The sequence below is a fragment of the Macrobrachium nipponense genome, chromosome 26 (genome assembly GCF_015104395.2).
Source record: "Macrobrachium nipponense isolate FS-2020 chromosome 26, ASM1510439v2, whole genome shotgun sequence".
Taxonomy (NCBI): domain Eukaryota; kingdom Metazoa; phylum Arthropoda; class Malacostraca; order Decapoda; family Palaemonidae; genus Macrobrachium; species Macrobrachium nipponense.
In genome coordinates, this window is record NC_087215.1 from 74411356 (window position 1) to 74428306 (window position 16951).

Sequence of the window (16951 nt, forward strand, 5' to 3'; positions counted from 1 at the left end):
CCTTGCCTTCGAGATGCATCGACTAAGGTTGAAAAGTCCGCTTCTGCCGAAGACGGAAGAGAAATGCCCATATTCTCTCCCATCTGATACCAAATGCCCCGTTTACCACGAGTCTCGCTGGGGGCATGCGAAGACCGTTCTAACCAACTCCTTCTTTGACTCCATCCAAGAATTAAAGAATGAAGAGCCTCTTCATGGAAATGGCGGCTTCATTCAAAGAAAAGACGAAGACTTCTTCGCCTTTGCGCTCGAGAACAGAGAGCGCGGAGAAGGAGGAGTGGCAGGGGTCAAATCGTCTCCATACTCTTCCAGAAGAAGGGCTGTTAAAACTTTATAGTTAGAAAGTCCTTCTCTTCCCTGATACTCGTCTTCCGAGTTTTCCTCCAACTCGGGGTCTAGAGAGTTTCTGAAGATAATCAGGACGTCTTTCCTCTGGGGGAGACAAACTCCTGATAGGAGAGGGACTGAGGGAATGATATTCCTTCCTCTTCAAAGTCTGAGCTTTAAGAGAAGCTTCCTTCTTGGTAGGCGCCAAAAGCCTAGACTTCACTCCATAAGCGGATGACGCCTCACGCTTGGATGACGCTTCTCGTCCGCCAAGCGTCCTGGCTGACGCCTCGCGTTTGTCTGATTGTTGACGTCTGGATGACGCCTCGCGCCTGGAAGACGTCTCGCTCTCAACTGGCGTCCTGACTGGCGCCAAAACTTTGGCTGGCGCCTCACGCTTATATGACGCTCTGTATGACGCGTCGCACCTGTAAGACGCCTCACGTCTATCTGGCGTCACGTCTCTGCCATAAGGTTCCCTAGATCTCGATCTAGAAACCGAAACTTCTGCAGAATGTTTGGAAGACGAAGCTTCAAGTCTGCAAGACGCCTCTCGTTTAGCAGGAGAGAGAGGACGAGTCTTCTTGATTGGAAGCGAAGCGTCCTTCTTCCGAGGAGGATCTCTCGCTAACACTCCCACCAAAGAGGCTAGCTGTTCTTGTACAGCTAGGAGAATTTTCCTTGAAGCTTCTCCCACGTCATCTTCAATCGGGGGAGAAGTAGAAGGCAAGCGTTCTGGTACGTCCATGTAAGGTGACGCTGACGCCACCTTCGCCTTTTTAACAGATGAAGGAGCTTCATCTGAGAAACGCTCCGGGCTTGAATCCAATTCAGGTTCTCTCAAATGCCGTTTCAAAGGCCTAGAAAGGTCCGAATCCTTCCACCCTCGTTTAGGTGAGGGAGAGGGAGAGGAGGAGAAACACTCTCGCAGGACGCTTTTTCTATAGCGGCCCTGAGCAGCCTGAATCGAAACAGAGCCTGCTGAAGGGACGTCTGACCGTTGGGGATTCCCCACGACCTCCTTAAGGCTTTCGACTTTCCTTCTCCTCTGGGCATGGGAGCTTGGAAGAGGTCTAGGCCTGGGAGCGTCGCAGGGACGATCAAACGCCCCCTCCACAACACTGGGAGAACTCACTTCACTGTACATTTCACTTTCACTACCCTTACCTTGTAAGTCCGCCATTTTGGACTTCATCTTATGAATAGTGGCTTTCAGATCGGCGATTTTCAGAGGCCGCTTCTGAAAGTAAAGCTTGTGAAGTCGACATATAGGGAGAAATCCAACTCATCAGGATTAGATATAGGGTCAATTAAAGGCTCAATAGGCCTTGTACTCACACCTTTCAAACGTCTAACCCTATCTCTCTCTAACTTCTTCAAATAAGAAGTTAAAGTCTTCCATTCTTCCGCATTATTCCCTCACATTCATGACAGGTATTAGTAGAAGAACACTGAAACCCCCTACATTTACGACATACAGTGTGAGGATCAACCAAAGCCTTCGGTATCCTCACCCTGCAGCCTACATTCACAAACATTCTCACACTCACATTTGATCAGACATACTGAGAAAAATCCAAAAAGCAAGTCCAAAATCATCCACAGTAGCGAATGCCAAAAACCACGATCCAGATACGTCACCAAAAAGCCGAGAAACGATGATCAAAGGTTGAAATAAGAATCTAAGTCAGGAGGTAGTAACAACAATGTTGATACCACCGGCGACAGAGAAAATATGATAGAAAACGGGAATGGTTCCTAGTCCTGCCGCCCAGGGCAGGCCGGTAGATCACCTGACCTACCTGTAGCGAGTGGCGCGAAATTTGAATTTCTGTCGGGGACGACAGAGTCTTAGCTATGTATATATCTGACATGTAAGTTGATTGTATGAAATGCTGAAGTAATCAACAGTTATAAGATAATTATGCTTTTCAATACTCATTAGATCAACTCCAACCTTTTGCCATGGCCGATCAGCAATTTCATGATTAATTAAAGTTTCCTTTTGTTGAGCACAAGGGAATTTATTACAAATTTCACATGATAAGATGAATTGCTTTATATCAGAGTTCATTCCTGACCAATAGATACATTCTCTGGCTCTCCGTAGACAGCCCTCAATTCCTATATGTGCTGAATGAATGACCTGCATTATCTTATGTCTGAGGTTTAATGGAATGACTATTCTATTACTCTTAAAAATTAACCTGTCTTGAACTGAGTACTCATCCTTAGTATGACTATAGGCTCTGACTACATTAGGTATCTCATCATTTCCTTCTGGCCAACCTTTTAAGATTAAGGATTTTAAAATTTGCAAAGTCTCATCCTGGTCTGTTTCATATTTAATTTCATCAAGACGCTCTTTTCTTACTGGCAAATAATCAAGCATGTTAACTTGCTCAAATTCACTTTCTTTATAATTATCTAATGGCAAATAAGATCTTGAGAGTGCATCAGCCACATACATTTCCTTACCTTTTTTTATGTATGTTTTATTTCAACATCGTACTGGTAGAATGTTTAAGCAACATTCCTTGCAGTCGCTTGGGAGCATTACACAAGGGTTTCAAAACAATACTAGCAATAGGTTTGTGATCACTCAACAATTATTTTACGACCATAGACATACTCATGAAATTTTCTAAGACTAAAAACAATAGCAAGTGTTTCCTTTTTCAATTTGTGCGTACCTTTTTTCGGTTTCTGATAAAGCATGGCTAGCAAAAGCAATTGGTTTACCACACTGTAACAATACTGAACCTAGCCCATTTTGCGAAGCGTCACACTGTATGACAAGGTCTAAGTTTGGGTCATAGTACTGCAGTATTTGGGGCATTAGTGATAAGCCTTTTTGACTCAATGAAAGCTTTTTCTTGTTTTTCTGTCCAATTCCATTCGGTATTTTGATGAGTTTAATTTTCTTATTGGTTCTAACACCTCAGATAAATTAGGAAGGATTTACTTAAGTAATTAACCATACCTGTAAACTCTTTAACACCAGTTACATCAGTAGTGGTTTCATATTCAGGATAGCTTCCACCTTTTAGGGTCCGGCATGAGACCTTTACTTGTGATTTTATGACCTAAGAAAGCAATTTCAGATTTTCTTAATACGGCCTTAGACTTATTAAGTTTTATACCCTTAGCCTGGCACCTTTCAGAAATTTGATTATCTTACTATCATGGTCTTTAACAGCTTCCTCATACGTTTTTCACCTACACCATAAATTATAACATCGTCAGCAATACATACACCACCATCAGATTCTCAAGATTCAAGAGTAACTGTTTTTGGAAAATCTCACCACTAACATTTAAACCGAATGGTAGTCTGACCACTTGTAGCGACCAAAAGGGGTTTGAAAAGTTGGTTAAAAAACTAGATTTTTCATCAAGAACACAATGCCAATACCCATTGGCCAAATCAAAAGATGAAAAAAACCTTTGCCTTTGACAGTTGGGGTAGAATATCATCAATTACAGGGGTAGGATGATGTTTCCCTTTTCAGAGACTTGTTTAAAGCTTGTGGTCAATACAAATTCTTAAATCCTTATATTTCTTTTCAGCTACACCATCCGACTCACCCCAGTCAGTAGGTTGGTCAACTTTAGCTATTATTTTATGTTTTTCCATTTCATTTATTTTCTTACATACTCTGTTTTTTAAGGTTAATTGGAACTCTGCATTTAGGAATCACTACTGATTCTGCATTTGTGTTAATGGCTAGTCTAACAACATTTTGGAATGTACCCACATCAGTATTAAATACATTGTCATACTTATCAAGTACATCTTTAGTTGCAGAAATATTTTCATAATTAACTGTAATAAGTCCCATTTGCTCTGACGTTCTTTTACTTAATAATGGAGTGCATTTACAATCAACCACCAAAAAATTCAAGGTATATTTCTTCCTATTCTTGCAATTTCTAATTACTAACCTGCACTTTCCTTTTTAGGTCTAACTGTGTCTAAAGTCCACACTTCTAGGGTAGTGTCACAAGGCTTTAAATTGACATTAGGAATTAAATATTGAGGAATTACATTTACGCTAGCTCCACAATCTACTTGAAATTTGATTATTTTACCATTAACTTCAAAATCAGCTTCAATTAGCTTATCCTTTTTACTAGACACTTTAAGCAAATATTCAAATTCAGATTCATCTGAACTACTCACATCAAAGTCATTGTCATTACCTGATACATAATTTATTTTCCTACTTTTACATTTAGGCAGCATGAATGATTATATTTACCACATTTTGTACATTTCTTACCATGAGCTGGACACTTTTCCTTACGCCATTCATGTTTTTCCCCACAAAATTTGCAAGGGCGCAACTTATTTGTAGGAATATTGGGTCTACTGGACTTGGGCCTACCTTCATTATTTTCATGCCTAGGCCTACCATCATGGTCTGCGTCGTGTCTGCTACCAGTAGTCTTCTCCCTTCTAGGCTTTTCTCTCACTTTGGCCACAGTCATTGGTCTGCCGAGGAGTAGACTTGATGACGTCCATCTGCCTTTTGCTTGCTTGAAAGGCCACACACAAATCCAATGTCTTCTCAAGGGTAAGGTCTTCAACTTCAAATAACTTCTGACGAAGTTTGTCCTCAGTACATCCAAACACCACTTGGTCCCTCAGCTGCTTGTCTCGTTGGTTACCATAGTTGCAGTCCTTCACAAGAATTTTCAATCTGGTAACATAGGCTTCCAATGTTTCGTTTGTTTCCTGCATACATCTTCGAAACTTGTACTTTGCTATAAGTTCATTCTTGCGCGGAGAAAAATAGGCGTCAAATTTCGCCAAAACATCCCTCAACACACTGGCTGGATTAGGGTCACCGGTTGCTGGGACTGGAAATTCGAAAGATTTGTAAATCTGTAGAAGTTCTTCACCTCCAATGTTTAAAAGTAGGCCACCTTAGTCTCTTCAGGTTTATTGTCCTTCTCAGAAGCAAGTAAATAAATCTCGAACTGTTGCTTAAAAGACTTCCATTCACGTTCTTGTGTCGCCCCTAGGCTAGCAGTGAATTTTGCTGGGGCTACAAGACCTTCCGTCGACGAAGCCATGTTTGCCAGTCGGGAACACTCAGTATTTTAGGCTTATACACGAAATCTAAAAGGCCTATACTGTATTATAATACTTGCTTAGTGAGTTCTAGATGTCGTTTTTAATCTCGCCGCTGATCACCATGTCTCGATGTCGTACATTGGAGGTGATATTCATGATGTAAACATGATATTGTTATTTTACAATAAAGTTTTGTACATACTTACCTGGCAGACATATACTTAGCTTACGTCTCTGACGTCACGACAGAATTCAAACTCGCGGCAAACGCGACAGGTAGGTCAGGTGATCTACCTTACCCGCCGCTGGAAGCGGGTGTAAGAACCAACATACCTTTCTTGCCAGATTTTTTCTCTCTTATACCTGTCTCCTGAGGGGAGGCTGGGCGGGCCATCAATCGTATATGTCTGCCAGGTAAGTATGTACAAAACTTTATTGTAAAATAACAATATCATTTTTATACATGAACTTTCCTGTCAGAACATATTACTTAGCTGATTGACACCCTTGGTGGAGGGTAACAAGACAGAAAATAACAAAGAAAAGGTAAAACAACACCTGTTGTAGGATAAAAATAACCTTGGTTCTTACCTGTTTAGGCTGAAGACTTCATAGATATGTCTATTAGTCTGCATAGCCATAAGAGCTACCAGCGAGGGCGTGACCTACAGCTGAAAAGACTCTTTGGTCTACTAACGGGACTTGATATCCGCTTACTTAGTAGAATCCAAGTCGGATCATGTCAATGGTGGGGTTCGCCCTCTTCTCCATGACAGAACCTGTCCACTACCAACGCAGGGAGCTTCAAACCAAATCCGATCACCTAACCAAACTCTAAAGTTCTATTAGTATTAAAACGTAATTCAAACGAAAAAAGATGCCTACCTGCATCATTTTTCATACAACCATATGAACTCAATTAACAAAAACAAGGGAAAAAACTACTAAGGATATGTTCCAGCTCCCTGCCCCAGCACCGAATCCGCCGATACGTACGGGCCTAATGCGAAGCACTCGTCATACGTAATACTGACGTCTTTTTAGGTAGTGGTTGGCGAATACTGAATTACATCTCCAGAATGTAGTTTCATCAGATTCTGAAGACATATTCTTATTAAAAGCCAAGGAAGTGGCAATGGCTCTCACTTCATGAGCCTTGACTTTTAGGAGCTTGAAATGTTCTTCTTACAAGATCTATGTGCTTCTTTCACAACACTTCTAATGAGAAAGACAGCGCATTTTCTTTTTCCGACAATGGCTCGCTGGGGTCCTTTACAGAGCACCATAGTCTGTCCTCAATGCCCTTAAGGGTTTTCTTCTTCTTCAAAGGTAGTATTTTAAACTCCTAACAGGGCAAAGAGTTCTTTCAGGTTCTTCCCCTACTAGGTAGATAATCCACGAACCTCAAAGCTCCTGGCCAAGGATTTGAGGGTTTCTCATTCTTTGCTAAACACGAAGGAAGGAAGGAACAAACCACGGAATCTCCCTTTGAAACCTACCCTTCCTTCTAGGGCATGATGAATCTCACTAACCCTTTTAGCGGATGCTAAAGCCATGAGAAAGAGAGCTTTCCTCGTAAGATCTTTGAAGGAGGCTAAATGTGGTGGTTTCAAAACCTAGAGGACCTCAGGAAACGAAGAACCACGTCCAGATTCCAACTTGGAACTTCGTTCGAAGTTTTCTTGGAAGTTTCAAAAGATCTTAATAGATCATGAAGATCTTTGTTATTCGAAAGATCTAAATTCCTATGTCTGAACACAGCAGCCAGCATGCTCCGGTATCCTTTGATAGTAGATACTGCCAAACCGCATTTTTCTCCTCTGAGGAAAACTAGGAAATCTGCTATCTGAGTCACAGAGGTACTGGAAGAGGAAAACTTCTGGTTCCTTGCACCACCGGCGAAAGACGTCCCACTTCGACTGGTAGACTTTAAGGGTCGAAGGTCTTCTAGCTGAGGCGATAGCCTTAGCAGCTTTTTGTCGAAAACCCCAAACCCCTTCGCTCTGACAGATTTTGAGATTCGAAAGCCAGTCAGATTGAGAGGGCGGGAGGTTTCTGTGATACCTGTCGAAGTGGGTTTGTTTGAGCAAATCTTGTCTTTGTGGAAGTGCTCTTGGAATGTCCACCAACCATTCCAGTACCTCTGTGAACCAATCTTGGGCGGGCCAGAACGGAGCTACTAGCGTCATTCTTGTCATCTCCGAGATAGCAAATTTCTTGAGGGTTTTGTCCCAGTACTTTGAAGGGGGAAAGGCGTAGACGTCTAGACCTGTCCAATCTAGGAGAAACGCATCCACTGATACTGCTCCTGGGTCTGAGATCGGGGAGCAGTAAAGTTCGATTCTTGCGTTCCTTGCTGTTTGCAAAGAGGTCGATGTGAGGTCTGCCCATCTTCTCCACAGTCTTGGCATACCTCTGAGTGGAGGGTCCACTCGGAAGGCGGGAGTTGATTCTTTGCTGCAGAGATCGCCCTGGCGTTCCTTTCTCCCTGTAACGAATCTGGTGAGAAGACTGATCTTCCTTGTTTGAGACCACAGCAGAAGATCCCTTGCTGTTTCGTACAGGGAGAAGGAGTGCGTCCCCCCTGTTTTTTTATGTACGCCAAGGCTGTTGTGTTGTCCGAATTGACCTGCACTACTGCATTTCGGACGTGGGGCTCGAAGGCTTTCAATGCCATCCAGACTGCCATCAACTCTTTCTTGTTGATGTGCCAGGACACCTGATCCCCCTTCCAGGTGCCTGACACTTCTCTTGTCCCGAGCGTCGCTCCCCAACCTGCTTCCGATGCGTCGGAAAACAACACATGGTTGGGGTTCGGCATGTAAAGAGACATTCCTTCCACAAACGAAGTGGGTTGTTCCACCACCGAGGTCTCTCTTGATTCCCCTTGAGATCTTGAAGGCAGAACTCCAGATCTAGGGAGTGATACGCCTCCAGTTTCTGGTATAGGAAGAACTGTAGAGGCCTGAGATGCAACCTTCTAGAGAAGCGAATTGCTCCAAACGAGGAGAGTGTCCCCCAGCATACTCATCCACTCCCTCGCTGTGCATGCATCTTTCTCTAGGAAGGTCGTTATTTTCTCGTAGCAATGAGCTATCCTCTCTGGGCGACGGAAAAGCCGAAAAGCCAGAGAAGCTATCCGAATCCCCAAGATAGATCCGCTCTTGACTGGGATTAATTGAGACTTCTGGAAGTTCACCAGAAGTCCCAGAGAACTTGCCAATGTAAGGGTCTTTTGAAGGTCCTCCAGACATCTTTCTTGAGGCTCTGCTCTGATTAGCCAGTCGTCGAGATAAAGCGACACCCCTCACTCCCTCCCAAATGTAGCCACTGCGCCACGTTTTTCATTAACCCCGTGAAAACTTGGGGTGCAGTCGATAGGCCGAAGCACAAGGCCTTGAATTGGAAGATGTTTCCTCCCATCATGAATCGTAGATACTTCCGTGAAGAAGGATGGATCGGCACTGAAAGTAAGCGTCCTGAAGGTCTAGAGACCACCATCCAGTCCCCTGGACGAAGAGCCGCTAACACTGAGGAAGTTGTCTCCGATGGCGAACCTTCCTCTTTTCCACAAAGACGTTCAGGGCGCTTACATCCAAAACCGGTCTCCATCCTCCTGAGTTCTTCGGAACTAGGAATAGTCTGTTGTAAAAGCCCGCAGAGCGGGGATCTTTCACTAGTTCTATAGCCTCCTTCTCTAGCATGAGATCTACTGCTAGAGAAAGGGCTTGATTCATGATGGGGTCCTTGTACTTGGCCACCAACTCCCTCGGAGTTGTCGTCAATGGTGGTCTTGACGAGAAGGGAATGAGGTATCCTTTGCTGACAATCGATAGGGACCAATTGTCTGCCCCTTTGTGGGCCCAGACGTCGGCAAATTTCAGTAGTCTGGCACCCACTGATGTCTGGAGTCCTTGATCGCTATTTCTTCCCTCTGACTGACCTAGAGAAGGTTTTACCTCTCTTAAAAGGTCTAGTTCCTCTGGTTGAAGAACCCCCTACAGCGGGTCCTCCTCGAAAGGGCTCCTGCTTCAGATGAGTCTCTTTCTTGCCTTGGGTTGGAAGACAAGCGAGGTTTCCTGCCGCCTGGGCTAACATGTCCTGAGTAGCCTTAGCTGAAAGGGCACTCGAGACATCTTGAATAATTTTTTTCTTGGGGAACAGAAGAGGAGAGGTTGAGCATACATAAGCAAAGGCCCTTTGTGCATGTGAAACTGCCTTAGTGAGAAACGAACATAGACAGACCGCTTCTTAATAACTCCCGCTCCAAACAGTGAGGAGACTTCACTCGATCCGTCTCTCACTGCTTTGTCCATGCAAGTGAGGACGCAGTTAAGATCTTCAGGAGACAGTGATCATGGGTCTGGGTCTTATTAGCCAGAACTCCTAAAGACCAATCAAGGAAGTTGAAAACTTCCAGGACTCGGAACATTCCTTCAGTAGGTGGTCAAGTTCGTTCATCCCCCACGTAGTCCTTGGCGGACAATGAGGGCGGAACGACGAGCAGAATCCACCAATGAAGAGAAGTCCGAGTCCGCAGACGAAGGGAGAGCGAGGCCTAAAGGTTCGCCCGATTCGTACCAGAATCCCAATCTGCCAGTCAGTTTAGACGGAGGGAAAGAAAAACAGTCTTCCCTTTCTCTTCCTTAGAAAGGAGCCATTCTCCAAAACCTCTAAGCGCCTTCTTCATGGAAACATTGTAGGTTTCATCCTTACACAAGACGAAACCTTCGACGTCTTCGAAGTGAGAATAAAGAAAGAGGAGAAGGAGGAGCCACAGGAGAAAGGATATCTCCGAACTCTTGCAGGAGCAAATCTGTCAACCTCTTATAGGAGGAAACAGAGGAGTCTTTTGGTCCTTCTTCTTCTGAGGGATCCTGTTCTTCCTGAGCTGAAGAACCCTCATGATCCTTAGAGGCGCAACTATTCTTAAAAGAGTCTCTAGAGGAAGTAAGACGTATACGTCTTGGAGACAAAGCTTCAGAAACGTGCCTACTTGCAACATCCTTCTTGTCTGGAGGAGTGCGTTTTCCAGATTCTTGGAGCCTAACAGGAGTAAGGCGGCTGTCAGGAGCAGAGCGCCTGTTTGAAGAAGAACTTCTATCAGCTCTTGGCGCCTATCCAAAGGAGAGCGGCTACCAGGCGAACAGCGCCTGCCATACGAGAAGCGGCTACCAGGCTCTTGGCGCCTGAACCGAGGCGAGAGGATCTCTGGCGACGAGCGCCTACTAGGTGAGCGCCTACAAGGGGAGAAGCGCCTGCTAGGATCTCGGCGTCTGACTCGAGGAGAGTGAAAGTCAGGAGAAGAGCGCCTGCCAGGAGAAACGCGCCATAACAAGCTCTTGACGCCTGTCCAGCGAAGAGCGCCGTCCGATTTAGGGCGCTTGTCAACAGGAGAGTGGAGGCGAGACGAGGAGCGGCTACGAGGCGAGTAGCGCCTACTAGGCTCTTGGCGCCTATCAAGGGGAGCGATCCTGTCTCGAGAAGAGCGTCTGTAGGGTGAAGATCTCCTACGAGCAGTCTGCTCCTCGTCCGAAGGAGAAACAAAGACATCCTGTCTGTCAGGCGAATGGCGCTTGGACGCAGATGGGATCTTGTCCGAAGCAGAAAGTCTCCTGCGAGAATCCGAACGCACAGGTGAGCGGGCCGCTTCCGTCGAATAGCGAGAGTCAGGAGAGGGGAGCCTGGACTTCTTTACAGGAAGCGAGACGTCCTTCCTACGACGAGACGACACGCAAAAAGAGCCAGCCAGAGCCGAAATCTGCACCTGAAGGTTAGCCAACACCCTTGCAGGAGAATTCACAAACTCTTGAACAGGTGACGAGGCTCGATCTCTGCTCGGGGAACGATACTCCTGAGATCTCTTACGTTTCTTCGCTTCCACCTCAGGCTCTTCCGAAAAAACTTCAGGGCTGGATGGACGGGCGCAGGGAGCGTTCCAGGCTCTCTTCGAAGGGCGTGAGGCTTCCGAAGCGCTCCATCCTCGTTTAGGAGAAGGTGAAGGCAAAGACGAGAAGCATTGGCGCAATATTTCTCTCTTGGAGCGATCCAAAGTAGCCTGGGAACGATCAACAGGAGCTACCGAGGGGACGCCTGACCGGTGGGGATGCTCCCTAACCTTCCTGCGGCTTTCGACTTTCCTCCTCCACTGGGACTGGGAGTCTGGAAGAGGTCTAGGCCTGGAAGCATTAGGGAGCCGATCAGACGCACCCTCCACTGCACTGGGTTCACTGCACAAATCACTATTGGAATCACTCTTACCTTCTAATTGTTTGATTTTCCTCTCCATACTGCGAATGGTGGCTTTCATGGAGGCCACTTCCGAAGGCGCATCTTCGGCTTCGGTGCAGGGAGCAGGAGCTGAAACTGACAAAGGAGCTACTTCTAAAATAGGATTATCTATATCCAACTCGCTAATACGAGATCTAGTACTGCTCCTAGAAGAAGCTTTCCTAACTTTATCCTTTTCAAGCTTCCTCAAGTAGGAAGACAAAGACTTCCATTCATCCTCATTCAGCTTTTCACATTCATTACAAGGATTATTAAAGGTGCATTCATTCCCTCTACACTTCAAACATACCGTGTGAGGGTCTACCGCAGCTTTCGGTAGCCTCACCTTACACTCAGTCATACAACAAACTCTAAACATAGCAGTTTTCTTAGTATCAACATCAGACATCATGAATCCAAGAAAAATCCAAAGAAAAGTCAAATAACTGTCCACAAATCGCGAATGCCAGGCCAAAAGATCGGGTACTTCACCAAAAGTCCGTAGAAACAATCCAGGGCGAAAACGAGAAAAGAATCCAACTGTCAAGAGGTACCGACAACAGGTGTGGTCGACACCGACGACAGAAAAAATCTGGCAAGAAAGGTATGTTGGTTCTTACACCCGCTTCCCAGCGGCGGGTAAGGTAGATCACCTGACCTACCTGTCGCGTTTGCCGCGAGTTTTGAATTCTGTCGTGACGTCAGAGATGTAAGCTAAGTATATGTCTGACAGGAAAGTTCATGTACAAAATCACATGTTGAAGCTTAACTTTATTGTAATGAGCGGGGTTACAGCAACAACAACACACGCCGACATCTGGCGGTGGCATCAGGAATCATGGAACTGTTGGTAGCGTTCTCAACAATACAATTATCATAATTACTGAATAATTATTAATAACATAACAACGCCTGCTGAAAAATGAGAGGCTAACTCCTCCGAGCCATCCCTGACGGCCATGTCCATGCATGACAATACACTGGACAGCTCCCCCAGCCTGATCGAATCTGGCTTAAGAGACTGGTTGTCTAACACTCCAAGACACCAGTCTAAGAAGTTGAAGACTTCCAAGGACCTGAAAAGGCCCTTCAAAAGATGACCCAGTTCTTAAGTCGTCCACGAAACTTTAGCTGAAGCTAAGAGAGATCTCCTAGAGGCATCCACAACGCTGGCGAAATCTCCTTGCGCCGAAGTAGGAACCTTCAGTCCCAACTCTTCACCAGTTTCATACCACATCCCTGCCTTACTGCTAAGTCTAGACGGAGGCAGGGCAAAAGTAGTCCTTCCTTGCGCTTTCCTAGATTTCATCCAGGTGTTAACCTTACGGAAAGCCCTCTTGGTAGACAGCGAAGTCTTCATTTTAACAAAACCAGGCGTCTTGCTTGCTTTCGACGAAGAAAACTGCGAGGGAGGAGAAGGCGGAGCAGAAGGAAGGAAGGTATCCCCGAACGAATCACGGAGAAGCCAAGCCAAGACTTGGTAGTCCGAAGAAGCAGACGTCGAAGGCTGTTCTCCATCAACATCCTCAGAAGAACAGCTTAATTCCCCTTCTTCCTTACCAGAGTGAAACCCCGAAGGAAGCGGCAAAAGTCCTTTCGCTCCGAGTCTCATATCCGAACGATGTCGAGAAGAAGTGGGGAGCGGACCCGAAACAGAATCCTTCACAGTCACAGGGTCAGAAACCAAAGCTTGAGGTGAACGTGATGTTGCACGAAGACGTGAAGCGTCAGCAAGAGACACGGGAAAAGCGTCTGAGTGAGAGCGAACTTCCACGTTTGCATCCAAAGCGATCTTACGAACTTCTCTACAAGCGTCCAGCGGAGCGTCCATCCTAGCGTCCATCCGAGCATCCAGCGAAGCGTCCCTCCGAACGTGCCGCGAAGCGTCCCTACGAATGTCCCGCGAAGAATCAGGTCCTGCATCCTGACGAGCGTCACGTTGAGCATCGACACGAGCAGGTCGAAGAGGAGCAGAAAAGGAAGACGCTCTTTCCTTACAACGAGGATCAACACGTACTGAAGTCTGTCCAACAGGTACAACTTCGTCGTCAGCAAAAGCGTCGAGATCGGAATGCCGATCGTCCTCTCGCCGAGAAGAGAGGGGAGCGCGATGAGACCTCTCTCTCTCATGACGTCTACCGCCACCTCTAGACGAACACTGGGGAGAAGAACGAAGTCTAGAAGGCGAAACACCAGGAGTCTGGGAAGAACGAGGAGAAGGCGGAGGAGACTGGCTGGTCCTTTTGATCGGCAGTCTGTCGTCCTTCTTGCGATGAGGAACCGTCTCCTTCTGCTTAAGCAAAGCATCCAGTTGACGTTGCATAGCGAGGATTATCTCAGTCTGAGAAGTCTCCTTACGAGGAGAAGAGCTGTGCCTGTGAGAAGGCGAGGGGCGAGGGGACGCCTTCTTCCTTCTCACAGGAAAAGCCCTGGCTCAAGAGCGACTGGGGCGCTCGAAGGCGTCATCGTCAGATGACGTCCTAGTCTTCTTCTGGGGTGGAAAAGCTACGCTTTCCAGAGAAGACCGCCAATCAGACAGAGCATGACGTGAAGCGTCTGATCTTGGAAGGTCCTCTTCAGAGGCCGCGAATCCGGACGAGATTCCCACCCCTTGCGTGGGGAGGACGCGTCGGAAGACGAAAAACAATCCTTAAGGAGGCGTGCTCGAGCACGCTCCTTAGCAGCCTGGGAAGCGTCTACAGGAACTGCTGAAGGGATGTCAGATCGGTGGGGGATCCCCGTAACCCTCCTTCGGCCTTCGACATGCCCTCTCCCTGAGTCCTGGGAGTCCGGCAGAGGTCCCAGCCTAGAGGCGCTATAGGGCCAATCTGACGCCCCCTCCACTTCACTAGGGGCACTATCACTGCACTTAGCACTTTGCCTGTTTTCAAGGGCAAGAACTTTGGATTCAAGCGTCTTCAACAAACCCAAAATAAGCGAAAGAGCATTACCCTCCGCAGACACCACTTGAGGGCCCGAAGGCAACACTACGGGGATAGGAGTTACAAACTCTACAGGAGGGTTAGAAGGGGATACATTAATACCCTGTCTGCTATCTGCTACCCGATTTACTCCTGGAGGAAGACCTCCTGATCCTGTCACGCTCTAATTTATTAACGTAGGATTCATACGTCTTCCATTGCACATCAGTCAAACTTTCGCATTCAGTGCAGCGAAAATCATACATACATACTTGTCCCCTACAACCTTTACATACTGTGTGAGGATCAACCAAAGCCTTTGGTAGCCTCACCTTACATTCATCCTTCATACACACCCTGGCGCTAGCCGAACTAGACCCAGACATATTTAAGGAAAAAACCAAGCCAAAATCTAAACAATCCAATCAACGTATGCCTAGCTATCGATCCAATATCAAAAAAACAAAAAGTCAAGAGGATACTCAAGCCAAAAACAGTTTTCCAAAATCCTGAGGCGGAGGTGCTGTAAACAGTTGTTTACAACACCGGTGACAGAAGAAATCTGATAGAAAATGTGAATGGTTCTTGATACCCGCCTCCCAGCGGCGGGAATGGGTACTAACCACCCTACTCCCACTACGTGTGTCGTAAGTTTTTAGAAATTCTGTCGGACTTCAGAGAATACAGCTATATATATATCTGACAGGTAAGTTTCATGAACAAAACAAAATGTTTACTAGTTTTGGAGGCAAAGTACGTACAGGGCACATTATGTCTTATTTGTAGTATCCCCATGCACCAGCAACTATCTCAATGCCTCTTTTGCTTTAAATATGTAATTCGTGTTCTTGAATTTCAGTATGACGAAATTGTGGCTCTAGAGAAGCAATGTCCTCAGGTGTTCTTGGACTTGTCTTGGAGAGGAGTTAAGAGAGGAACAACTTACATCCAGATGAAAGATCTGTCCCCAGCCAGTGAAGCATCAGGAAAGAAAGCGTTCTTTCGACTCTGCACAGGAGAAGGAGACAAGTCTTTCGTTGGCTCAAACATGACACAAGTACTGGAAAATAACTTGCTAGATGGAAGAGAACGACTATGTTGGAAAGGCGACGGTCGTGGAGTAAACGTACAAGGAATGTCTTTGAAGGAAATTAATATTACTCCAGGTCTTGTGACGTGTTCACGGTCAGGCAACTCTCTGCAATTCTCTGTGTGGTACAAGTCGTCATTGAATCTTAAGTTGGACCCTTATTCCTCCATCACATTTAATCAGTTTCCAAGAGACCCATATTCTTCCACGACATTTCACAATACTGTACACGATCCTTATTCCTTCCCAACAATTTCTCAGGCTGGTGTGGATCCTTATTCTTCAGGAACATGTCATCTGCAGGACAAATTTGAGACTCTGGGAGTGGTAACCAAAAATCCTCATATTATTGAAAATGCAGCAAAACACCTCAATTCTAACGTAGTGACTATAATAGACTGTGGGCTTGTTATAAAAAGCAACTAAAATAAACAGAAGCTGCTCACCAGTCTGCAAAAGCAAGTCATCCATGGATAACAGTTTTCTCTCTAATTGTATTTGGGCTGTACACCAACTGAGAATGAGAACTGGCTAGAGTGATAAGAAAAAATACCAATTTCTGAATTTAACTAAGACAAAGACATTTGGCAATGTGACAGTCCACCTAAAAGTTTGTAAAGAAGAAACTGAGATGCACAAACGCAATCTTTCAAAGTATTCAATTTGCTCAATAACCTTAAAATTTGAATCTATAGTATATGTATAGTCGACCGCCGCTCATTTACGGTTCTGGATTAACGGCTCCACCTATTTGCGGATTTTTATGTGGAACGTATATATCCACACTCTCAACAGAAAAATTACCTATTCACGGAATTTTTCATAGAGAAATTTCACTAATTTACACTGTATTTTCATATAATTTTATGACTAAATACATTTTTCGTGATAAAACTATTAAAATGTTCAGGTATGTACGTATAAGCATTCTTAAGTTTTTTTTTTTTGCATTTGAACTATCAAAATACGCAGTTATAAGTCTTTTTTATCAAGTATTCCCAGGTTTTTGCTATTCACGGAGGTTGTGGCCCCTATCCCCCGCAAATCTCGGGGGTCAACTTTATTTTATGTGGTAATGCACACGCAACGGTGCCCTGAAGTTGGTTTTATTTTACGTCACTGATGGCTGGAATGTTATTTTGGTGATATCAGATGCTATATGTCAGCTAATTTTATTCAAAATTGGGAAAGCGTCATCTTTTCCACCATATTCTGTACAGGTTCTACATGAATGCTATATCAGTTTTGATATTACTGTTTACA

At 45.3% G+C, this 16951-nt stretch overlaps 1 protein-coding gene and 1 long non-coding RNA gene across 2 annotated transcripts in view; one reads left to right on the forward strand and one right to left on the reverse strand.

The window, feature by feature from the left end:
* LOC135199920 (uncharacterized) overlaps nucleotides 1–16945 on the forward strand; it is a 31516-nt gene extending 14571 nt beyond the window's left edge. The window contains exon 3 of the mRNA XM_064228039.1: nucleotides 15458–16945. Coding sequence (XP_064084109.1) covers nucleotides 15458–16114 — 657 coding nt within the window. The 3' untranslated portion in view covers nucleotides 16115–16945. The remainder of the gene's footprint in view (nucleotides 1–15457) is intronic.
* The window catches only part of LOC135200438 (uncharacterized), a 112446-nt gene that overhangs the window by 60757 nt on the left and 34738 nt on the right, over nucleotides 1–16951 (reverse strand). The gene's annotated exons all lie outside the window — the stretch shown is intronic.